The sequence below is a fragment of the Corvus brachyrhynchos genome, unplaced genomic scaffold (genome assembly GCF_000691975.1).
Source record: "Corvus brachyrhynchos isolate BGI_N302 unplaced genomic scaffold, ASM69197v1 scaffold152, whole genome shotgun sequence".
NCBI classification, from domain to species: Eukaryota; Metazoa; Chordata; class Aves; order Passeriformes; family Corvidae; genus Corvus; species Corvus brachyrhynchos.
Genome location: NW_008237447.1, coordinates 6414085 through 6439683, shown reverse-complemented (window position 1 = coordinate 6439683; position 25599 = coordinate 6414085). Strand labels below are relative to the sequence as shown.

General features: G+C 37.8%; 1 protein-coding gene across 12 annotated transcripts in view; it reads left to right on the top strand.

Annotated features, from left to right (window-relative positions):
- Positions 1 to 25599, top strand: part of ROBO2 (roundabout guidance receptor 2) — a 1044784-nt gene that overhangs the window by 949008 nt on the left and 70177 nt on the right. For all 12 annotated transcript variants that reach the window (XM_017731509.1, XM_017731508.1, XM_017731515.1 and 9 more), the window contains 6 exons: positions 3875 to 3956; positions 4661 to 4826; positions 6465 to 6631; positions 10523 to 10644; positions 17157 to 17388; positions 23068 to 23192. In XM_017731509.1, the coding sequence (XP_017586998.1) occupies positions 3875 to 3956; positions 4661 to 4826; positions 6465 to 6631; positions 10523 to 10644; positions 17157 to 17388; positions 23068 to 23192 (894 nt within the window). The remainder of the gene's footprint in view (positions 1 to 3874; positions 3957 to 4660; positions 4827 to 6464; positions 6632 to 10522; positions 10645 to 17156; positions 17389 to 23067; positions 23193 to 25599) is intronic.

Sequence of the window (25599 nt, the reverse complement as noted above, 5' to 3'; positions counted from 1 at the left end):
ACAACACGTGTTGGGGGTAGCTAGAAATAAGATAAGATAAGAAAAGATAAAAGGGCAGTCCTTCCTTATCTTTTCTGTTGGTCTTACCCTGAAGCCATTGGCCTCTCTGTCAAAACTTAAGAGCAGTTCCTGGGCAACACCTGATCATAATTTTCCAAGTACTTTTGCTATCACGTGATGTGGAGCTCATCAGGGTTTGACCATGTGCTTTCTCCATCAACAATTCGTCAGTGCTGAGCTGGCTGATTTATTCCAGTGTTATGCTTCCTGGAAATGTTCCACCAGGCTGCAAATGGGAAAAGACAATGAATACTGTAGCATACATGCAGTCATGTGCGGAAGGATTTCTATTAAAAATGAAATACCTATTGTAATATTTACATTTTTACACATGAGATAATACAGTATCCTATAATACTCCAAATAGGATAATGTCATATGTTGTTGATAAATATTGCATCACTAATCTCTTTTTTGGCTTTTAATTTTTCCCTGTTCAAAGATAAACGTGTATTTGTTTGTGTGTATTTGGACAAGCGTGCATATGGAAAAATAGTAAGTTATATGTACTTATTTGTCAAGAACTTGAAGATCATTTCAGAAACTGTTTAATTTAGTCAGCAGAAATGTCTGCACTTAATTTTGCCATCAAAAAAAATGTCAATAAACATAGCTACTAATGACAAGATGTAAAGAGCAGTTTTATTTTTGATACCATCTCATCAGTGATTGTAGATGAATTGTGAACTTCCTTGGAACAAAATGGTATTTATTAAAAAATTTATGCTAGCTTTCCTTGAGTAAACAATTTATCCTTCCTTCCTGGGCTGAAGGCAGGTTTAGGCCATGAAGGTTAATGCATTTTTCCTGTAGAGCTGGATTAAAGAGTGTGCTTGAATAGTCAAGATTCCCCAGTAGTGTTAGAAAGCAGCAATTAAAGGTGGAAGCTTAGTGATTTCAAACAAACTTTCAGGCATTGATGATGGGCTTCTGTGGAGTGTCCACGAGGCAGAAGCTCTTGGGATACCTGTCCGCATGCTGCTATGCAAACAATGAAATTGGTTCTGAATCGTGCCAGTGCATTAATCTCACCATTAGAGGCTGGGTCTGTAAACTAAAGGAAAAAAAATTGCTTGCAAGAGGAGAAGAAAACAGTATTAGTAGTGAGTGTGGTTCTGAAAGACATGAGGCTTTTATTGATCCTTAAGTGGCTCATTCACTGGTAACCAATTTTCCTTAAAGGCTCAGAAAGGCATTTTTTAGAAACGCCTCTATAGCAGTGATGTGCACTGTTTGTTTGACTCCGATTTAAGAACAAAAACTACACAGAGCCATAAACACCAGTTTTCTCCTGTGTCTTGCAAATTTTATGAATTAAATATGGGTTTAAAGGAGGAATGTTTAACTTTTCTCTCAGGTCTATGTAAACAAGGACTAGCACCACTTCCTAAGGGGGAAAGAAGGGCCACAAAGATGTCCAAGTACGCTTATACACCCAAGTTCAAAATAATTAATAATTGCCACCCACATGTCCTCTGCTTTCTGGCTGAGGGTAGATTTAGATTAGGTATCAGGAAGAAATCTTTACTGTGAGGGTGGTGAGGCACTGGAACAGGGTTCCCAGAGAATTTGTGGATTCCCCATCCCTGTTAAAGGCCAGGTTGGCTGGAACTTTGAGCAACCATGGCAGGGGGGTTGGAATGAGAGGATCCTTAAGGTCCTTTCCAACACAAACCATTCTCTGATCCTTTTCTGCTATTTCTGTGACAGCACAATCAAATGATTCATGAGCCTTCAACAGTCACATAACATGGACATAGTCATAACATGAACACAGAGATTTTTCTGATGAGCCAATCTCTCAGTTGCCCTGAGGAAGACAACTAAAAACTCACCTATGTCACTCAGTACCCCTTCAGACAGATCAACACTGATGGAAAACTCCCTTCTGCTGTAGAAATGTGCCACACCAGGATTAGACACCTGAATTAACTAAGGAACAAAACTTTATTTTACTGAATAGTAAAGATTTTTCCTTTTACCTCCCCTGTAGGTTTTTTTTCCGTAGCACAAAAAAAAGTAAAAATGATTGAATTACCAACACACTAAGTCTGTATCTAATCCATCCACAGCCTGGAAGTTGGATAATTTGCCATAACTTGCAAGAAGCAGTGCATCTCCAGCTTGCTTTGTATGCTGTTTGCCTTCTGCAAGTTACTCTGTTGTGTACACCAGATACCTCATTGAGTATGCCATACACCATCTGTCACAGTAGTACACAAATGAAGTTGAGAACCATAGCCTTGAGAAATATTCCCCATTATCACGTAATGAAGAATTATATATTTAATAACATCTTGGAGGAAGCAAAATAAAACACTGCTTCAGAATGCTACAAGGCTCTCTCTGGAAAATCTCTCCTTTCAGGAGTCTTTCTCATTTCATTAGCAGCTCTGCTATATTTCGAGTCTTTGAGCCATTGTCAGAGGGGTTTTCATTATTGCTTGTATTTCACACAAAAAACCATCTCCTGAAATGCAAGTTATGCTCATTCAGAAAATTGAGCTGGCATTAATGAGTTGCTTCCTCCCTTAAGAATGGTACACTGCAGTCTCTGTATCTGAAGGAAAATAGCAACAAAATTCCTACATGACAAACCTAAAAATCAATTAAAGTATATATCAATAAGTAATTTAAAGAACATTTTGCTTTTTTGCCTTGACATTCTCCTTGAAGAGTGACGTATAAGGACATATGCTATAGTGCCAATCTGCATTTAACAGAAAACCCATTACAATTCCTTACAGTCCAATAAAGCTTCTTGGATGCAATTCTCTTTCCATCAAGTCATGTGATGGTGAATGAAATTCTTCTTGATCGCCATAGTCAGCACTCTCCCTTTTCTGCTTCCACTTCCAGATTACCATGCTTTATGCATAGTGGAAGGAGAGCCCCTCTGTATATTTTGTGCTTTGTAAAGTTACCATTTTCCATCCATCACTGTAGTCTTCACTAGTTCCTGACTCAGGAATCTTTATTTTAAATTTAAATAGGGAATAGGAAGAGACTTGGCAAATTTGCTAGTAGAACAGTTTATACAGCGATGAGATTATTGGCAATCTAATTCAAAGCAGTTTACCCAAATAAATTTAAAATATTGAATATTTAAATTGATTGAATATCAATTTAAAATAAATTGAAAAATTTGAAATTGGACAAGGGAATCACAATAGTTCTATACAAGTGCATTTTTTTTTCTACCAAAGGGCCTTGCAAGCCTGAACTAAAATCCCATGTGAAACGGGAGAAAGGTAAGCATGGTGCAGGATCTAATTTAATGTTGCTGTTTGGAAATTACTTGGAGGACTGTCTGTGTAGAGAGAACCACTGTTAAGTCTCAGCAGCATTTCTATGCGGAGTGTATAGAAATTACTTCATCTGTCATAAGAGTCTGAGGTGATGTTACATCCTTCCTGGCACTGGAAACTGGACCTCTGGGTCATCATGGGATAATGAATGCTGAGATTTTACCCTCTAAGAGGTTAATTGTTATATTGTTACCTGATTTCACCTGCATTTGCTGTAACCAATGCAAACACTGAAACTGTCAAGAACCTCCATTGTGGAGCATTTAAAGTACCATTAACAATATGAAAATTAGAATTAGTAAAGTATTAGAAGCAAGTAATCTCATTATAGTTCTCTAAAAGCAAGCCCCCATTAAATGATTGAAAATGTCTGGTGCCTTCTGATCTGGTGTAAAATGTAGGCTAAGTCCTTCTTAGCAAGGAACATTTAGAAAAAGAAAATTTGAGTAAACTTAGCTGCTTCTAAAAGGTTGTTAAAGCTGCCCTTATGCCCTTTTTCTGTCCAGCTGTCTGATACTGGGACTTACACTTGTGTTGCTACAAGTTCCAGTGGGGAGACGTCCTGGAGTGCTGTGCTGGACGTGACAGGTAAGCAATGTCCAGGGAAGTGTTCCACTTGGTGCATGAGGAAAGTGTAGCCCATATGACAGCACTCTGAGTCAAGTCATCTGTTCTAGAACTTCTTCTAGGCTTGACATGGAGAAGTTTTGGGTGAGAAGGCTGCGTTCCTTCACACACCTTGCGTTTCATTGCCATTGTGTTATACTGCCCATTGACATCACAAAAATATTCATGTTTGTGTCCAGTGACAGCGGTATGCTTTAATTCTTCTCACAGGACTATTAATAAAATGTGGGTTTATCCAGTAGTTGGCTGGCAAGAAAATTCAAAGTGCTCTCCGTGAGTACTCTGTGAGACTCTATGCAGTCAATTTGGATACAGGAACTTTCTCAACAGTGGAGTTTTTTGGTATTTTATGTACATTTTAGCAGGCTGGGCTTTTTTGTTATTCTTTCTTTTCATTTTTTTGGTTTGGTTTGTTTTTTTTATATTTCTATATAGTCTTTTGAGTTTTGCATTTTTTTTCTTTCCCAATGTACTTAAAGGATGATAGCTCTTCATCCAAAAACATGTGGTAGTAATGCAATTGTTGACTTAGTTCTTTACAGATTAAGAACATCCGTTATGCTGATTTTGCAGATGTTTGCCATGTTTTTCATTTTAATCTTCTACCTTGATCAAATTATATAACCAAGGATAAAAAGTAATTGTTTTGTATTTGCCCTTCACAGAATCTGGTGGAGCAACAGTCAGTAAAAATTATGATATAAATGACCTCCCTGGGCCACCATCCAAACCTCAGGTCACTGATGTTACTAAGAACAGTGTCACCCTGTCCTGGCAGCCAGGGACTCCTGGAAGCCTACCAGCTAGTGCATATATCATTGAGGCTTTTAGGTATGTGAATTATACCACTTTCCAGCTCCTTTCTTTCTAATTTTGCTTAAGCCCTGGTACCAGGGTTTTGTGGTGTTCTTTTGGACTCTACACATATCATTAGAAGCTCATTAAATGACTCAACTCCACAGAAGGCATTGATTCACATTCTTTACATTGATTTTTTTGTAATTTATCACTTTTTTTTGAAGTGATTAATTGTAGCATATCTAACTATTTCTTCAGGTCAACAGGAATATAACAGAACAATTCAGTAATTATTTGTTACTTTTCTCTTAACATTGATGATCAGTGAGAGTTTCCTGTGGGAATGCTGCAGGTTCTTGGCTATCGTAGTACAGATAATATGAAAATAAATGGGTAATCCTGAGGCCTCTTTGCAAACTTTAATTCCTGCTCTTGTTAAAGAAGTACCTATTAAGGAGTCAAAGTGCTTTAAATTTCTATTTTTTAGTGTTTTAGATAGCTGAAAACTTCTAACTGAGAAGACCAGTGTTCATTTAAGATTTTATCCCGCAACCTGCAGGATAAATTTTTACGAGGCTGAAAACATTCCAGGTGCACCCTTCCACACAGTAGGGGTACAAAAGAACTTTTGGGCTCCAATTTAGCAAGTTTGTTTGTGTATGGGCCATACTCTGACATGTATCTCTAGAACACATTTCAGCTTAAAAATCTGAACCTTCTTAAATGTGTTCCTTAATCCAGATATTGAAAAAATGACAAATACTTCAATTCATCTCTAAGTTAAAATTCATGCAAGAATTTGTCATAATCATATGCGTGCAAATTTTAGCTCAAATGCTGTATGTAAGGAACAGTACTGTATTTGCAGTTTGTTGGTTTTGTTCTAGAACTTATTCTTTATGCATTGTAGGAGTGAAGCATTTGAAACAACATAAACCTTGTAGCTTTCCTTTTTCCTTTTAATATATTTAAAGATTTTTTTATCAATGCTATACAGCAAACCACAGTAAAATAAAATTTTCTCTTTAAACTTCTCTGATGTTTCACCCTAGATAAGCTTTAATGGCATCCCATCAAAAACTTTTACAAAAGCCAGACATTTTCATTAAAAGCTGTTTTACCAATCACATGTGATATCTTTTCATATGGTGGATGGTAGTTTAATTATAATAATGTTGAATTGAAAATGTAATGACAGAAAAAATATTCATATACTTTCCTCTATTTCATGTTTTCAAAAAATTTTTTGAGTGTGCATTTAGTTCAAGGAGAATACTTTGCTTCCAATGACAGTTTACTGGCATAGTTTACTTAGCAGTATAGAAAATTATTCTTTTAAGAAAACTTTCCTTTCTAAGGGTTTTGTTCAAGAGTAGCCTGTTTATAATTCAAATTTACTGTACAGTTTCCTACCCTTTCCTTTTGCAGGTATTTATTTTAGAGAAATAGCAAAAAGTTTTACTTATATTGCAAAGAGAAATACTTTTGACAGCTGCCTTATGTTTTTTAGCCCATCTCAATGAGTTAACTGAAACAAATAGTTTTAATTTCACCCTGCTTTTACTACTTTTTTCTGTATTTAGAGTCAATCCAAGGTTACAAAATAGGTCCTTTCACTTCTTTATTTTTCTCTGCATTAGTTCATAAACTTCCACACTCTTCTCGTTGCAGTCAGTCTGTGAGCAATAGCTGGCAGACGGTGGCCAACCACGTGAAGAGCACCCTGTACACTGTGAGAGGCCTGCGCCCCAACACCATCTACCTGTTCATGGTCAGAGCCATCAACTCTCAGGGGCTGAGTGACCCCAGCCCTATGTCAGATCCTGTCCGAACTCAAGGTGAGGGGGAGTTTTAAGGCTTGTGTGCTTCAGCTGAAACAGAAAGAAGGAACTGAGTGTTGGCTGATAGGTCAGTCCGGCCATTTGGCTTTAGCACACTCCCTGAAGGAATCATTATTTGAGCTTAACCAATAAAAATAAAAGTAGTCCAATGTTTGCTGCATCAGTCTGGGGCTTAGGAGAGAAAGGTTATGTCTTTAGTCCTTTTTACAGTGTAGACCTTTTGGTTTGCAGTTCACTTAGGCTCGATTTGCTCCTGGTTTCTATTGAAAGCAATGTGAGTTAGCCAAGCTTTTCTGAAAAGCACTCCGAATACCCTCCTCTCCTCAGTATCTTTTCTCTCCATGTCCTTTCTTCCTCTCCATTAGTGTAGTAGGGATATGCTGTGATATAAACTGTTTGTAATAGGCAGACAACATGTTTAGAATGAGTTTTAATCAAAAGAAATGCACAACGTATCCATAGAGCGTTGATTAATCTGAGCCAACATTTAGGCAGAGAATTCATGTAAATTAAGGCATGTGCATGCTAAGAATATATTGAAGTTATCCTGAGATGGGTACGGGCCTTCTATTTATTTACCTGCATTTCTGAGTTCTTTATATTAATCCATTGCATAAACCAAGAAGGAAGGCTGAAGTGAAATCCCTCATTTGTAGGGTGGTGATAGGTTTGGTAGCTGTGATCCTCCATTGCTATTGAATCAGTTACTGCATCAAGCTCTAACTGAATATGACTGCCACAAGCAGATTTCCCTTTACAGCATGGATTTTTTTGGCTTTGACAAGACATTGTTTGAATACGTAATTCAAGAGTGTAGTTCTGTGTTACACATGTCATAATACAGGAATTCATAATTCTTTAGAATCATAATTTTTTTAATCCAAAGTAATAGCTCCTGTCACAGTTAATTTAAAATTAAATCCTCTATCTCTGTCTATTCTTATTCAGAGACTTTTGTCTCTGAAGATCTAAAGGTGCCCATGGAGGACGTCTCCAGCATGTGTGTTGGAAGTTGTTTGGGTCCTTTGCTGGATAAAAAGAGATAAACTAGAGTAGGGTGGTATTTCTTTATCGCATAACTGTGCAGTCTCCCTCATCCCAGCCTAGTCCTGAATAACTCTGTCCTGAATAGTTACACCCTCAAAGTAGTAATCATGGCTGGAAAATGAAAAACAGAACTGCCTTCTCAAAAGCTGGAGGAGTGAGTTGTGCAGGATTTCATGGCCTGACTATCCATGGAGTATCACAGGTTTCCTTCTTTCTTATTTTCCCATTATTATAGGGTGACTCGTGCTTTTCATTGCAACAGCCTTTTAGTCTGCATAACTTATCACCTAGCTAAAAAAAACAACTTTGTTTGTCATTTGAGTGTCAAGTATAGACTTTTTATCTGACATACTGACAAGCAATTTGATTTCAGTAAAAACATGTCTTTTAATTAGCTACAGCATGTGTTGCAGCTTCCATTTCCAGAAGCTGTTTAGCAGTCAAGCACACTGAGACATGTACAGGATTTATAGCTTCTTTGCAAGCCTGCAGTTTAATAGAATTAAATCATAAAATCAATTGAAAATTAACATAATGTTTTGATGTGATTTCTAATTATGCCTGAATTCAATTCAGGCTCACAGAAGAAACTGACACATGGTGGAAAGCCTATTCAGAGTGGCCATGGAGAAGTAACAAAGCAGCTGTAGCAGTGCTATATAATAATAATTTGCAACAGGTGTCTGTGGTAGCTTTAATAGCTGAACATTTAACGTCCTGGTATTCAGTATAGCAAATAGAAGTAATAAGATTTCATGTAAATTTTCACCAGTGAACTGCAAATAGATAATCAGGTACTTTCAAAAGGTTTACCTAATATGTCTTATGTGAAATAAGGACAGAGAAATCAGTAACTACTCTAATGAAGGAGTCCATTTCTTCTTGGATTATTTATAGATGAAACCATATACTGAAAAAACACTTTCAAAAAACTGTATATATATTTCTATCCCTGAAATCTAAATTAATAACAAATAATAGTATATTCACTGAAAGTTGATAAAAGAGGGGTTAGAGAAAATATCTAACCAATTTAATTGTGATCAGGATGTAGCTTCTTGAACCAGTTTTGTTTGATTTATGATTCCATTATTCCAATACTTAATACTTAACTACCTTAGAGATAGCTCAACTGCTTTTCCACCAGCAGCCTCCTAATCATGTGAAAATGGCATTACACTAGGAGCATCACACATGTGTATGTTTTCAAGAGTATATACCAGAAAATCGAATTCCACACGTACATCTTGGCATTCATTTCTTGTTATTAGTCCATGTTATTCTGTTACTTTTAGACATATGTCCCCTTAAAATGATGGAATGCTGTTCACACAAACTACTATGTGGAAATGTCTTTTCCTCTGAGGGAATACAGGTACTTTGTTGGTTGAATACCACAGAATAACTTAAAATGCAGCCATGGATAACTGTATGTTTATTGTACCAAGGATCATAGCTTTTTGTGGATAGAAGCATAAATGATCATCCTTTAGACCAGCCTGAGTTGCAGTTTTATTTTATAATATCTCCGTTTCCTGGCTGCTTCAAATAAACATAATTTGCTAGACAAGTACCTTCACTGACCCTCATATTTGGATTATATTCCCTTTGGAGATCCATGGAGCCATTTTAACTTGAATATCAATAGAAGCCTGTGGCAATATTGTTTATTGGTGACTCAGAACCCATAACAATCTAGAATTATAAATGCGAATTATTGATCATCAAAAACTGCTTTCAAGATCTGGAGACACGTGATTAAAACTCAGTTGTTGTACTGAAATGTTTCATTTTTAAGACAAATATTATTTCTTTTAAATAGCATTTAGAAGACAAAAAGAAATCACATGATGACTATTCCTATATCTAAGTCCATCAGAAGGGGAAAAACCTTTGATTTTTTTTTTCACAAAGACATGATGTAGATCCAAAAAATGAGGAACTGTCTTTGACTATTGAATCCCAAGGGAAAACCAACCAGAATTCAGAGATGCCTAGACAGGCATGACCATCATTTATCTGGCCTTCCTGAATATATCTATAATCGGATTCTGACGAGAAGAAACAATTCCCCCACACACTTTGAAGGGCACATAATCTTGAAGAGAAAATTTCTGTGGTAGATTGTTTTTGTTGGCCTTGTACTAGATGAGAATCAGTTTGGCTTCCTAAAGTACATCTTTTTCTTTTTTTTTTTTCGTGTTTGCACTAGATTTCATTATTTATGTCTGTAAATTGAAAATTTGCTTTGCAGAGGAAAATGCTGGTTTTAGTCTTTGGTTTCTTGTGTGCATGGCATGTGGGGAGGGGAAGCTTGGTGAAAGTTTGGAAACATATAATGACTTAATGTCATGTGTACTCTAACAAACTGTGGGGAGGGGAAGCTTGGTGAAAGTTTGGAAAAAAAATGACTTAATGTCATGTGTACTCTAACAAAATAAAAAAACACTGTTCATTTTCTTCAATTGTACTAGCCAATTTGGTTCCAGACATCTGGGCAGCATTATTATTATTATTATTATTATCTGAGTACTTTGGAACTGGTGAACATTGCATCGCTCTCATCACTTACCAGAGCTGAGAAAACTTTGCCATCTAGTCAGAATACTCCTTTAAACATATTTATATTTCATTATTTCCTAAGTGGCTAGAGGTGAATGGTTTGTTTGCATTATTTGGTATTCGTTTGAGTTTGTGTTTAAACCTTAGTGCATTATTTTTTTTAAAAACAGTGCTATAAGGATGTTCAAATCAGGTCATTAGGCTACTCAGTAATTTTTATTGATGCCGTATATATAGTTCTTCTCATTAAAGTAATGCTTTCTTGTATGTGCCTGGCAGATATCAGCCCTCCAGCACAAGGTGTGGATCACAGGCAAGTCCAGAAAGAACTGGGAGATGTCATTGTACGGCTGCATAATCCTGTTGTGCTGACACCCACAACAGTGCAAGTCACCTGGACGGTAAAGCTTCTGCTGTTGTTACCTTAACAGTACTTTCAGTCTGCCTATTTTGCCTGTTTATTCCTTTAGTGTTTTACCACCCAGAAAAGATCCAGTCCTGACCCCAATATGAATGTTCTGACAATCTAACATACCATTATGTGTGTGTGTGTATGTGTGTGTGTGTGTGTGTGAAAATGGCAATGAAATTGCCATCTTATTTTCTCTTTCAAGTCAGTCAGGTTCAATGTCTTCAGTCTTCTGCTCAAAGCAAGTTAGCTGTTCAGCTAGAAAAACATTATAAAAATGAGTATGCTTAAAGGATAATTGATCTGTGGATTCATTATGCTGCATATCAAAAAATAATCGAAGTTAAACGTCAGCAAGAAATTGCTGTGTGAAAAAGTACTTTCTGCTTCAAATCATGGTAACCTCTGACAATACCCTGTTATTTAGTGACCCAAAAATCTCTTTCCTATAGGGCACTTGTAGTGAAGTCAGAAGCACATGGTGCTAGTGCCTGATCCACTGTGTATCATCTGGTTTTCCAGCACAAGCCTTACCCACAATGAGTGCAAATCCTTTCATTAGAGAAGACCAGAGTCTTTTGGGCAGTGCTTAACAACATTTCTATTTGAGGGGTCAAACTACTGGGTAGAATTTCTAATATAGTGTTTGGCTTTCAAATTGTTCTGTTTCCCTTCCTGAGGCTTGATGGAAAGGATTTGTAAGAGTAGAAGAGAATTCTCAGGGCACTGCACACCAGAAGAGAGTGCTTTGTTCTTGGGGTATCAGCCCAGAGGAAGGAGAGCCGTGAGTAGAAGAGTGAGAGAAAAACTGCCCTGCACAGCACCAAAACAGTTGTATTCTGTAGGATGAATTCTGCTAAGGGGGCATTCACAATGCTCAGGGTTTTTCTTCTACACGTCGTACTGCTAAGAGCTTAATGTGTGCAGGGGATTGCACAAGAGGAGATAAGAAGTGTGGAGATAGATGGTGTATTATAAGGATTACTGTTGTTTTTGCACAACTCAGCCATATTTATAGGGGCTTATGCACCATCCATGTTCTGACAGATTTCTGCAGTCAGGGTAAAGATTGGAATAAATAGAGAAACCCACAAATTTGTCTTTCATGGAAGATTATTTAGATTATGTGTCACTGCATTTTGCCATCGATGATGTCAACATGCAGGCTAACTTTCCTAAAATGAGGCATGTTTCAGCTACAATACCTCTAGGATAGGCTGACTAACCTTTGTAGCAAGCCATTTTGCCCAAGAAGATGGATCAGTAGTTCAGAAACTTTGGATGTTAGCAGAGAGTAATCGTAAACCTATATCACAACCATGTGGTGCTCCTTCAAGTCCTTTCTTAGGTGTGACAGCTATCAGAAAGACAGATTCATAGGCTTTAACATATACTGTAAAAGGAAGCTCCAACATAAACAGAATTCAGTTTTATATCATATAACCAATGTCATTCTATTGTAATTAAATATATATGTTTATGTATTTGTGTGTGTGTGTGTATATGTATGTGATACATATATTCCTCTAAAAGAGTTTCTTGGTGCCCCTACTGAACAAGCAATGAGTGAAGAAATGGTAAGGTAAAGGCAAATTGTTGGAAATGCTGTGGATACCAGCTTATTGGAAAGATCCCTCAAAGCGGTGACCCTATGCCACCTGACAAGCACACAGGCCTCTGTAGAGGCATTTTGGAATTGCCCAAGGGAAGAAAGACACAAAGAAAGATCTCTGAAGCAGCTAATTAGAAACTATCCAGCAACCAGAACAAAACCAATTAATTAACCATAGTCTCTAGGAAAAAACCCACTCTATCCAGAGAATAAAGTCCACACTATTACTGTAAAATGGATAGATAGTGTAGCTATCATATAAAAGGACAGAAGTGCCACGAGAGTCATAAGACTCTTTGTGCTGGCTTTATGCAGTTCAAAGGGTGAATGCCAAGGAATGTCCTTGGTTGCTGAGTTTCTAGCATCCTGACACACAGCAAGTTAACACCATTTTCTCCCTCCTTTATGAGATTGTTTTGGTTTTGCTTTCTCTTTATTTTTTTCAAGTTTGAGTTTAAATTTTCAGAAATAGTTGCCTGTGGCTGTGTTGCAATTTTAAAATGCGTACATATTTTGAAAAGAAGGTCAGGCTTACAAAGTCAGTGCTAAAAAATAGGAAGAGGCATGTCAAAATTAGGTTTTCATTGCTGCTTAAATTTATTCCTCTTTGTGTATGGATATTAAAATATAGCTGTAATTATCTGGTCACATAGAGGATCTCTTCTTCATGGAGCTATTAAACATTTCTTTTTATCTTCTTTATTCTCTGTGTGGTGCCGGGTCTTATTAAATTCATACCATTGAAACCTTGCATTGAATAAAAAATTATTATTTTTGTCTCACATGCTTGCTTATCTGTCATGCTCTCAACCATGTAACATTTGTGTGCTTCACAAATAATACTGAATTTAACATCACAATGATAAAAATGTCATTATCCTAACTTTACACATAGAGAGGTGAGGTGCGGAGATAGTTATTGCTGATGAGACTTGTGGAGTCAGATATACCCACTGTTATCAAATGGCTAATTTTAAGCCTGGGACATGATTTATTTTTACTTTTATTAAAACATTTCACATTGCAAGAGTGTATTCTTTACTCCAAGAGCTTTTATTTCTGACCTCAGCTATGGGTCAGAACTTCTAGCCTCAGTGGGCATTAAACTGAAAGTTTCATTAGTGACCAAATATGAGATGTCCCCAGCATTATAAAGGTGCCCTGTGGCACAAAGAGGAATAAAAATCAGTTCTTCAACATGGTGAAAGAATTGCTCCTTTGAAGTCCTGACTGCCTTCTAGGAGGTTACCAGGCAGAAGGATAATTTATTTACCTCTTTTCTTTAATTTGATGTAGATTTAAAATGAATGTAATTCACTGGAAGCTTCAAGAGTCAAGTCCTTTAGACAGTCTTCCAGAGTATTGTCCCCATTTGCCTTGTTCCTGTAGGATCCATAAATGCTAGTGCAGTTCCAATTTCCAGAGACTCCTGTGAGTCCATGCCAGGGAGTTCAGCACAGCCTGTGAGCTACTCTGCCCAGCTGGAGAATTGCTGTGGGTATTGCTGTGGGAGCAGAGGATTTCTTAGGATATTTTGGGATTGACATTTACATGCTACAGAGCATATTGCAAAATGTCTTTAGGGTGCAGATTAGCAGGTTTGCCTGAAAGGAGCTTATATCTGCAGCCTAAGCTGCATTATGAGTTTCTTGCCATCATTTTGACAACCTAATAGCCATTGAACCTGCCTCGTGCTCAGCTGTGGCATGTGCAGGTTTGAACGTGCAGGGAAAATTAGTTTCCTGTTCTGCAGAAATGGTTTTGCAGATGCCTCCTGCGCTATGGACTCATCATGAAAGGGGGTGAGAAGGAGCACCCAGAACCAATTCTGCTTGTAGGTCACGTTAGGTCAGTGCTGAACAGCACCTACCCAGGAACTGCTTTCTCCTGCCTTTTAAAGGAGCATCTGCATTTTCTGCCATCTCTCCTTTGAGGGAGAAAGTGTGTCTTTAGATCAACAACTGTTGCAGATCTTTTGAGTTGATATCACCGACTGGAAATATTCTCTGATCCCAGTATTCAGCACAGAGAGTTCCTGCAATTGCTGAAATAATGAGTAAAAAACCGAGTAATTTGTGCGAGGAAGTGGCAACCATTTACGTTCTGTATTCTTTCATCAAGTCACAGTGCATGTTTCTGCAACTCTTGCCTATGTGTGAATGTGTGCCAAACCTAAGAGCTGCATAGGTGAATTAATTTCTTTAATGCTGAGCATATAAGGGTATTTTTAGCAGTCTCCTCTTGGCATGACACATCATTACCACAGAAGTGGAGAAAATTGCAAAGTCACAGTCACTTTGTATTATATATAGCCATGTGTACAAGTGCATATAGACATACACACATATGTATGCACGTGTGTGTGTATCTATATGTGAAATATACCTGTCCTACCCCTCACAAATATTTCTGGTTAACCCATGTAATTGTCCAAGAGTAATTTTTTATTAATTTGAGAACTCTGAATAAAACAAAAAAATCCACCATTCTCAGTAAGTAAAGTGCCCACTGAGCAGTTTCCCAACATTTTGACTTTACAGAAGGCCCTGTTGATTCAGACTACCTTTAATTGGGCATGAGAGATAGCCTTGTATCCTCTCCTTGATGCTGAATGTGACTAGATGTTAATAGAAAACATTAAAAATGCATAATATTTTCTTTTGTCAGTACCCTCCCAGGACCTGAATGATGGAATCACTGTCAATAATGTGATATTTGGGTAGATCACTCTGCCCTGCTGTAATCAAGCTACACATTGAAAGCGCTGTGAAACTCAAGCGAGCCCCAAATCCAGCTAGTTTATAGCACCGATAAATGTGACAGCCTTGTGGTACTACTTCATTCTGCTTTCATATTCCTTCTGTTGTTTAATCTTTCAGCTTAGTGACTTAGAAGTCTAGGAGGAAAAGATGTGTATGGACCATTTGTATATTACCTCTGTGGAAGTAGATACAAAAGTATGATGGACTGGAAATTGGTATTCTATGGGTATTCTGTAGGGGTCCAGCTCTTCTCTGTGGGTTTGGGGGGTGCATTTGTGTTTGTGCCATGCTGTACAAAGCACTTTCCATACTGTGTTGTAGCAGCACAATGCTCCTGTTCAGTTGAGTCAATTCTGAATTTTCAGTTTTCTCCACTAGGCAGCAGTCAGTAGAGCTTAACCACAGAGCAAAGACAAAATGGAAAGTTCTAACAAAGTTATGCTGTCTTTCAATGTAGCTTCTAACTCAGAAGTAAGGCAAGAATCAAACTCAGTGTTTGATTATTAAACATCATAACCTTATATTGTAATTTAGGTTAGAAATCTGTATTAAAAAGTGGATGAAAGCATTATTTTTGCTGAATTTTGTAGTAAACATGAGGTTCATAAAGTCTTTATGTCCATAAAACATTTAGTTAATCAAAGTCAAACATGGATAAAAACAATTTGCTCTGATTTACAGACTCCCTTCATCTGGAAACAGCTGCTTAATGTTCTTCTTAAAAACACAGCTTGATTCTTTCAGTATTAACAAGCTATTATTGTGAGTTATATCCCTCTTTCAGTGCATAAATTCACTTAAAGCAAATGCAGCGAAGTTTATAAAATGCAAGCTTAATGTTGTTGTAACATATGTTGCAAGATTTTTAACAGTGACAGTTTTGATGAAAGACATTTCTGCCTTGCTTTCATAAATAAACCTTTCTTCTTGCTTGACTTGCTTTTTAATGTCTAAGAATCTGTGTCCCCTCTGAATGCCTCAACAAACTGTAACAAGATTTTAGGAGGAGTGTAATAGAGCGTGGTTTGTGTTTTCAGCCTTAAATTAATGTGTTCTTAAGAGAAGTCAAACAAATGTTTCCCTAATTCTGGAATATCTTTGAGCAGGCAAATTGACGAGAACGTAAGAAATATCCTACTTGTTGAATCTTAGTTGTAACACAGATTTACCAAACAGCCAGCTGCACTTTCTTTCCTCCTTATTTGGTGGCTACAGAAGCAGCTGGGTTTGGTTTACTTTTAGCAATCAAATTGGTTTTGGTTTTTTGGTGGTTTTTTCCAGCAAAAATTTGTGCAAGAATCATAATGCCTTGGTTTTTTGGGGTTTTTTTTGGAAGATAAATAAATGCATGCAAACTCTCCAAGATGAAACACATCTAAAGCTTTTCTTCAAATAAATATCCTATTTATAGGATAAAATTGTTAAACTTCCGTGGTCCAATCTTGAATTCTGCTTGCCTAGCAACAAATAAAATATAAACGAAAACCAACATTCCATCTCCATCTGATGGCCTGAGAGCATCACAACCCCAGGATGCAAAGGGACTGCTCAGGCTGTGAATACAAGAAACAGCACATGTCTTTGGAAGTTGTTTTCTCTGCATCTGTCTTATGTTTATTTTACTTTGCTGTGCATCTCATGAGCTGTGAGCCAAGTAATGGACTAATTGTAAGCATATAGGGTATCTTCAAAGATTTGTCCTTTTCTGAAAAGACTTTGTTTTTCTTTTCTTCTCCTATTTCAGCACATCAGTAGCCAAGATGTGCTTAGTAAGTTTACATGCTGCAAGCCTTATGCCAAAGTTTTCTTTTCATGATTTATTTCAGGGGTGGGGCCTTGCTTTATGATTTAAGGTGGTATTTTTCATGATATATAGAGCTGGAGAAAACAAAACAGAAAGAAATATTCTATAACAAGTAACATGAGACAAATGTTCTTTATAGACAATTAATCAACAGTGACTTACAAGAAGGCAGTTTGATTATTAAATTCAACATCTTAACTGTTAATTTTCTCTTTTTGATGAGGGCAAAATTATTCTAGACAAACGTTTTGCTTTCTTTTTTACACAGCTTTTTTTTTGGTTTACTTTAATATGTTTATTGATGCATTATTTAATGTCATTTCTAGGTTGACCGCCAGTCCCAGTTTATCCAGGGCTACCGAGTCCTGTATCGCCAAACATCTGGGCTGCCTGCTCCAGCTGTGTGGCAGAACCTGGAGGTCAAAGTCCCGACTGAGCGCAGCGCCGTCCTCGTCAGCTTGAAAAAGGGCGTCACTTACGAAATTAAGGTTCGCCCTTATTTCAATGAATTCCAAGGAATGGACAGTGAATCAAAGACTGCTCGTACCACAGAGGAAGGTTAGTAAAAGGGGCAGAAAAGCAATGGGCTTTCATACCTGGCACTGGAAGTGAAACTAAGAGTGGCCATTTTGGTTATTCTGTGTGTGCATGTGTTCGTCTCGATTTCCTCCAGATGATTTCTGTTTGTTACATACCAAGGTGACATTAAAATTTAATATTGAGCTTTGTTCTGTAAATACCCCTGAGAAAGCACTGTACTGGTCTTACATTCTTGTAGCTGATACATCCTTCTAAGGTACAGGTGGCTTTTGGTCTTCCAAAAAGTGTGCACTGCAGCCCTTCTTTTGTAACCACCGCTGCTGCAATAAAAGACTTCGGTCTGCACTTTGAAAATAAAATAAATGCAAGCTCTCGCAGAGGAGTGTTTGATACTCAGCACATCTTTCTGAATGGGTAATAATGTAGATGAACAGTTGGTTGGGAAATGAGGAGTAGTGAAGGACACGTATTTAACCAGTTGGAGAAACTCCAGTCTCAAGGGCACACCACTTCACAGTTTCTGTTAGCACAGTGTTCATGAAACTGCACTGTTCATTCCTGCAGAGGATTTCCCTGAGCACCTTTCAAGCCTCTCTGAAACAGGATTCAGTTTGCACTACTGAAGAAGTTAAGCCTTTATATCTAAAGCGTGTAGCCTTGTATGTAGTTGTGCTAAAGAATATGCACTTCAGGACTGCTGGATTTTGTTGAAAAGTAAAGGCAGTGAGATGAGATGTAAGTAATTTTAATCATTTGCTGTTAGAAACCTACCTTTCTACCTATGTAATGCAGTCTTTGCCTGGAGAATCTCTCCCGTAAAAGTAGGATGGTCCTAACAGGGAGGGTTCATCTTCTCTCTGTGTCACTGATTTTTTAATTTTTTTTTTTTTGAAGAAGAAGAAGAGAAAGCAATACTGGTGAAGTTTTAAAATGTTAGTATGGTTTCAATGGGTTTTGAGGGCACTCTTTCTTTCCTATTGAAAGTGCATCTTAATCATTTACAGTAGTCTCCTGAGGTTTAATTTAGTGCTGATTGCCAAGTACTCTTTAATTCTAGAACAGACTTGCTTATGACTCACTTTTCTCTTTGATTTGTTGTGATTATTACCCAACATGTAAGTAAAACTGGAGATAACTTGGTTGCACTTTGCACTTTATAGATGAGGAAATTCAGTGTCCTGCAACATGGAGAAGAGTGTGCAGGAAGACATTGTTCAAGTCTGATTTGGAATTTGGGATTTTATGGTTCCCAGTTCTTTGTTTAAACCAGTAAGCCTAAATCAGTTAGTGAAGAATATGTTTGCAGCAGTCTGAACAAAACTTTCTTATTTATAAAAAAGGAAATTTTAAAAATCTTTCTACAGGTGAAATTCCTTTTCTGGAGTTAAAATGTAGGATTTTGTCCTCTCACTAGCAGATTTTGTTCTTGTCCAATTTAAATTGATTTTGGTGTTTGTTTAATTCATCTAACTGTCTCTTGCTCAAGGTAAATAAGAAATAGAGAGAGAGAGAAGGTCTTATACTTCCTGTCTATTTCTATAAGATACTTGAGGAATGACATTCTCTTTTATAAACCTTAGCTCCCAGCAGAGCCTGTCAGGTAATTTCCTACCTTAAAGGACACTTTGTTCATGTGGAATAGCTTTTCACATAGAGAAGATTTTAAAAAAATGTTCATACCTACAGAAATGTCTAACTCATAGCCTAGAATCTGCTTGGTAGATTAATATAACCTTCAAGGAGTCTGTTTACAAGTGTCATGTCTCAAAAAAAGTCAGCATAGGACCCATAATATTATCACCAGACAAATGTAAGCTCCTGTAAAAAATTCTTCCTCTTCCTTGGGTGATAAAATTAGGTACTTCCATGAGAAAATTAAGACATTCAGTAGACGCAGTCCTACAGATATTTCCTTTAATTCTTCATATTATCTTTGTAATTATATTGGTGTTGATGTATTTCAAAAATAGCATCAACTAAATGTTTAATGACAGTGGTTTGCTTCTCTTCCACTGAAGAAAGATGGCAGTCTATTTAAAGGTGCTGTGCTGCCTGTGATTCCATTTCGAAAATGAGCTTTTTTTAGACTTGACTTTTAAAAAATGTCAGCTATACTATTTTTAGAAAATAATTTGGAAGAGTGATACCAGCGCTGGAATTTTTTTGCGACATCAAAGCAAATATCCCTGGTAAAGGCAAAGTACGACCAAAAGGTAGAGGCAGCTTTCTGCTGGATTGGATTTTACATGCAATGTTACTTCTGAGTCCTACCTCTAAAAATCAATTTTGCTGCAGTTAGACTTTTCCTCTAGATCAGACATTTGTCACAGTTCAGTATCCATCCATCTCCAGCCTCTTTGGCCTTGTGAAGGTAACAAATGGAATTCTGTTTGGCTGCCTCTGGAAAAGATGAGCAGCGATTTGGGTTCTTTCATATCTGTAAGAAGAAGCTGAGCACTGGAATAATTGACCTGTCAAGAAGCAGGCAAGGTGTTCCCCACAAGCTAGCAGCAAGGGAAATGAGAAAATGGTTTTAAAAATGTTATTTTTCAGTGTGATCCATTTAATAACTGCAGCAGTGTCAGACGAGTGGCTTAATTTATAATACGGTGCCAGCTCACAGAGTGATATTATCAGAGAGAAGAAGCTGAACTGTTACATACGTACATGTGTGCACACCTACAATGGGAGCTGAATTAAAGACTTTATTTTATATTTTTCACTATTTCTTTCATACTTTCTCTAGAGACAATTTTTTTTTTTTTTTCAATTGCATCCACTGTTTTAAATCTCCTTTGGAATAACATTGTGGAGTTGTACTTGTCCTGCATCTTGTTTGTCACCAGAAAAACATGACAGTCGGGAATGGAAGTCTCCTTAGCTTTTATCAGCTGCTCTCTGTCAGTTTCTCCTCACCTTAGTGCAGCTCTTAAAATGATATTTTCACAGCTGCATTCATCAGCTGCAATTTTAATTTTGCTTCAAAGTTCTCATATGTCCTCAAAAACCCCCACAAAACCAATACATGCTGGTAGAATATTAACTAGAATGTTCACGCAGTTTAAATGTAAAGACAAATGAATACAGTATGGGGTTTTTTTAAAATTTTAGAGTATGGCATTCATTTTAAATTTCTTTTGCATTCACACTCCCCTGCTCCCCCAGGTATGTGTATATAAGACATTATATTTCTGAATGCCCTTTTTGTTTCAGTAATGAAAGTAAATATGTTTGAGCAAGTTGTTCCATTGTACTTAAAACCAAAAATGAGTTATACAGTGTTAAGCTTTGCCATTTTTATGATTATTATTTTCACATAAAATATTCTAATTAATATCACACACATACGTTTATTCACAGTTTTGTTGTTATTGAATAACTTGAAGACTTTCAAAATGCTATTTTTTTTTTACTGTGTGGCAAATTATTTCACTTGCTATAAAATACACAATGCAGCTCTTTCCTTCACCAATTTTATGCTTTGCACAATTGCAAGGAGTAGCCCAAGGCCATCTTTCTATGCTTCACTCGAGCTGGCTAAGAGTCAAGCTGTCCACAATACAGCTCCATTTCTTCCCTCCAGTTCACTGTTTCTCTGGATCAGACAAGGTCACAAGGACTCTACCAAGCACTATTAGCTTTGCAGCTGAACCAGCATCTGAAAATGTAGTTGTCAAAATGTGCAGCCTCCCAGGACTGTAATATGTGTTTCATTTTTCATCTAAAATATTTTTTTCTGCTGTAATCTTGTATGGTTCCTTCTCCTCACCTCTGATACCCTAGTTTGAAGTTGTGTGGTTCTTGCAGCAGAGCACTCCAGTTTTTCAGGGCTATCAGGGTAAAGATTTGAGCTCGGCTCCATGAGCCTGTGCCAGGTCAAGTGCTGAGGAGCTTCCGATGTGGGAACACAGCCAGTCTCAAAGAGGCCGTGGAGAACAATAGGAATATCTGAATTGACTCAGGAGACAAGCACTTCTGATATCTGTAGCTGTGCTTATTTGTGTTAAACCTGCCAGGCTTGAATACAAAGATGCCAGGGGCTCTCGACTTTTCTCAGAAGCATGGTCCAAGGATGGGCATGGACTCAGGGAAATATGTTAAAGATAAGACTAGAGTACTGTTTCCATAAAGTTTAGCAGTGAAGGAGTCACTCTGACCAGGGGGCTGGAGTAAGGGAGCCTTGACACATGATGTGAGATGCCCAAACCCAGGTTATTATCTAGATTTGGGGCAGGAGAGTGATTTTAGGTTCTGGTATGATGTCTACCATAGGCTTTCAAAATCAGCTTTCACATTTCATGTGAAATGTTTTAAGATCAGATTAAAAGCAATGAAAGATACGGGGAAGACAAATTCTGTAAGTATTTATTAAACACAAAGACACCTCCCTAGAACAGAAGGTGTCTAAGCAACAGGCTTCTGTGAACTGAGAAATTGTCCTGGAGAGGTATCAGTCTATGCTTGCTTTATTAGTTCACATTTTCCGGGCCTCTTTCTATTAGTTTTGTTGAAGACTGGGTAGATGGACTGGGAGAGATGGAATAAATAAATTCTAGGACCAGTTCCAAGCAGCTGCTATCAATCAGCTTTTCCCCCCAGGGACTATACCTTAATATAATACAGTCTACCTTGGTGGCCTAGCTTGCCATTGTGGTGGAGTTTCAACACTTGTCTGGGAGCAAGAGAAGGATGAGGGGGAGCTGCAAGAAGTTTTAGGTGACTGAGCAGGGCCATAGTGACAGTCCTCTGCCATGGCAGCCCCACCCATGGTGGGAGAGCCCTATATGGATATAGCAGATGCTCATAGAGGGGACTTTTCCATAGCCTGCACCACTTCCCAAGCAGTGTGTCCTGAGCCAAGAGAAGCACCCTGCTGCTGGTGTAGCTGCAAGAGGGGCTTTGCCAGCATAGCTCTGGTCACTAATAACTATGCTGGATTTTTGTTTGTTTTTTTTCCATAAAAAAAATGTTTCTAGACAACTAGCAGGGCTGGCAGGCAGTTGTACTGTAGAATTGGCCTTGATGTGCAGTGGCCCGCCAAACAGCTGTGAATGGTTGAACTGGACTCTGAAGAGAAAGCAATTTGCCTAGGGAAAAAAAAGGACATAAGTATGTATCTGACCTAACTTAGCACCTGCCCTATTCACCGGTATTTGATGTAAAGCCATAAATATTTCAACCCTTTTCCAGTTTGGAGTTGCAAGTTCTGTGTTTAAACCTGGTATTGTCTTCCTGGAGAGCAAATAGAAAACAAAAACAGATCATTAAATGTTTGCTGTTCACATCGTTATTAGATCATGTAGAAATAGAAAAACCAAAACAGTTTTCAGGCCTGGTGAAGCAGCCCCACATGTGGCTTAATTGATATATCTATAGTTGTCCATGCATATTATGGAAAACAAAGGCAAGCGTGAGAACAATTCCAGTGCAAACGTAAAAAATGCCGAATATAAATAAATGAGGAGTGATTTGTATTGATTCTTCATTGCCACAAATTCCACATTGTCATTCCGCCCTATGCTTCTCTTCAGAAGGGCATTTTTCAGTGTCAGTGCCTGACAAAAAGTGCATCCCTAGGCCTGCAGGGAGTGTGAGTTTTCTGTACTGTCTGCTTGCTCTTGCACTGCTTCAGCAAAATCCGTGCTCTAGCAAGTGGATTAATGCCTTGCTTCTGTTTGCTCCCTCTCCTCGGTGTAGCTCCAAGTGCCCCTCCTCAGTCTGTCACTGTCCTGACAGTTGGAAACCACAACAGCACGAGCATCAGCATCTCCTGGGATCCTCCCCCTCCAGATCACCAAAATGGAGTCATCCAGGAGTACAAGGTACACACGATGTCTGATGGAAGGGTTGTGTGTTTAGGGAAACAGCCTGCTTGAATTACAGAACAATAGCACTATTTAGGGATTTAGATTCTGACAGCATTTACAGCAGCCATATAATTATATGGAGAAAGAGGACTGGCTGCTTATGGTTTTTATTATTATTATTATTATTATTATTATTATTATTATTATTATTATTATTATTTTAAGCAATACTACTGCTATATTGAAAAACAAAAATACCATGAGCATGATATGGAAGAGAGCTGTAATTTCTAGCCAGTTTACAGTTCTTCTCTTTCTAGCTTTTACCTGCTGTGGAACAAGAAGAAGAGGGTTGTTGTTGTTTTTTTAAGGGGCTTCTGCTCTCTAAAGACAGGCAGAGAAGTCCCTTGGAGTATCTTCAATCTGGCAGCAAAGCTGGCAGGAAAGTTGCTTCTTATTTCCTCTGCAAAAATGCTAATCCTAACAGTTCAAGGTCAAAGTCAAGTACTGTGGCTCTGGGAGAATACAAGGCTTCTTCCAAGTACTATCTCTGTCAAGCTTCACAACTTAAAGTGCCAGGTTGTTTGCTCTGAAAAGCAGGTTGAACACAACTGGTATATACAAAATTTGTTAACGTGAGAGTTGCTTGCATTGATTGTATTTTCCTCCTCTTTGTTGCTATGATGGCTCAAAGTATCCACTCCTCATATGTTAAATGTTGTTGTAGTCTGTAATTCCATACTAAGATGACTTTTCCACAAGTATATTTTCACAACATGAAAAAAAAATGCATTGTGTTATTCGGGTGGAGAAGATGATTGGGCAAGGTTCAGCATTGTCACAGGATGGAGCACAGTTTGGCAAATTAACCTTGCTGTGGCTGGCCTTATACACCAGGTGTGAAATGTTCAATTGAAATGGAGCAGGGCAGCATTCTTCACAGTCCCACAAAGGGTGGAAGTGGTGGCTGCAACTTACTTCACACAAAATGATACCTTTTTTCCCCCTGCTGTGTCTTGTGGGAACACAGCATGAAGAAGAGAGACAGTGCTTGGTTTCTAAATCACCTAATGGTTCAACCTCTTCCAGCTTTTCTCTTGGTCAGAGGGATGCAGTAAATGCTCACAATATTTATGTTTAACACAGCACTTCTTTTGTTTTGCTTTTAGTCAATATCAAGATTAATTAATCCCAGTATTTTATTGATCTGATTTTCATATCAATTAATAATTATCCTTTGGCTTAATTAATCTTGATCCTGACTCCAGTATAAGTCAATATAAACCATCCAGGGCTTATAGTCAAGTGAGTAAAGCACCCTCCTAAACCACAAAACATGTAGCTATGAAACAAAGTTGGCTGATGGCTAATAAAAGCCATGTTCCAGGTGAGTGCTCAGGCCCCTGGGCTGTGTATTAAACCAGCTGGAGTCACTGCCTATTACAGCCCTCCTGTGTTAGGTTAGGTGGCTGCCTGAGTAGTGAGCTGGCTACAGTTAATGCTGCAGAGAGTCTAATATTTCCTTGAGTATAAAATAATTGCTGAAGTTCCACAGTGCATTTTCTAACAAATTGAGAGTAGATCTGTTAATTCCACTTCAAGCATCAGAACGCCTGTAAATTCATTCATGAATTAAATGTTTTTAATTAGGGGCGTCTCGTAGCTGCTGTAACCTAAGACCAGGACAGACAAGGAGTGAAGGAATGAGTGCAATAGTTTCTCACCCTAATGCATTCTGGCTGGCAAATAAGGTTTCCTCGGGTTTCGGAAAACAAGAGATTTTTTTTTCTTGCTCAAGTCTTTCCGAGCATTTCACAGAAAAAAAAGATAAGGGGTAATGAAACACTGAGCAGGGTCAAAAGTAAGTGTAAAGATATTATTGCTGTTGCTTAGGGGCATTAGTTGGTCACTGATAGTGGTTCCACCAATAGTGCTTTCTTCTGTTGTTATTTTTATGTAAGTGTACGTGTGATATATTTATGCATTGATTTTCTTGAGTGGTAGTAAATGCTTTCTTTAGTAATACAGAAGCTGTATTTGCAGATAACATTAACTGAAGAAACATGCCTAGAAGTTAGTTTTGAAACCGCTTTGGAGAAGACTATAAAAAAGTGCAAGAGAGAGACATAACGTTCTGAACTCATGGACTGTTCCCATCACCAAATGCCAGTTGTCATTATAGGGTGGATTTCCTGTTTAATCAGATAATAATTGAGTGACAGACTGATATCTGGATTCCTAAACAATGTAAATAATCACAAAGGCAGTGGTAAATGTGAGTCTGTGCTTACTCCATTTCAGAAATTTCAAATATCCCTCTTGTGCTGTGTAAGGAAGTTGAAAAGAATTTTGAAAATTGTTTGTTCTTTAGTGCTTTAAGAAGTGTTTCAACCTGTGCTTATTATTTGGTATCCTTTTGCTA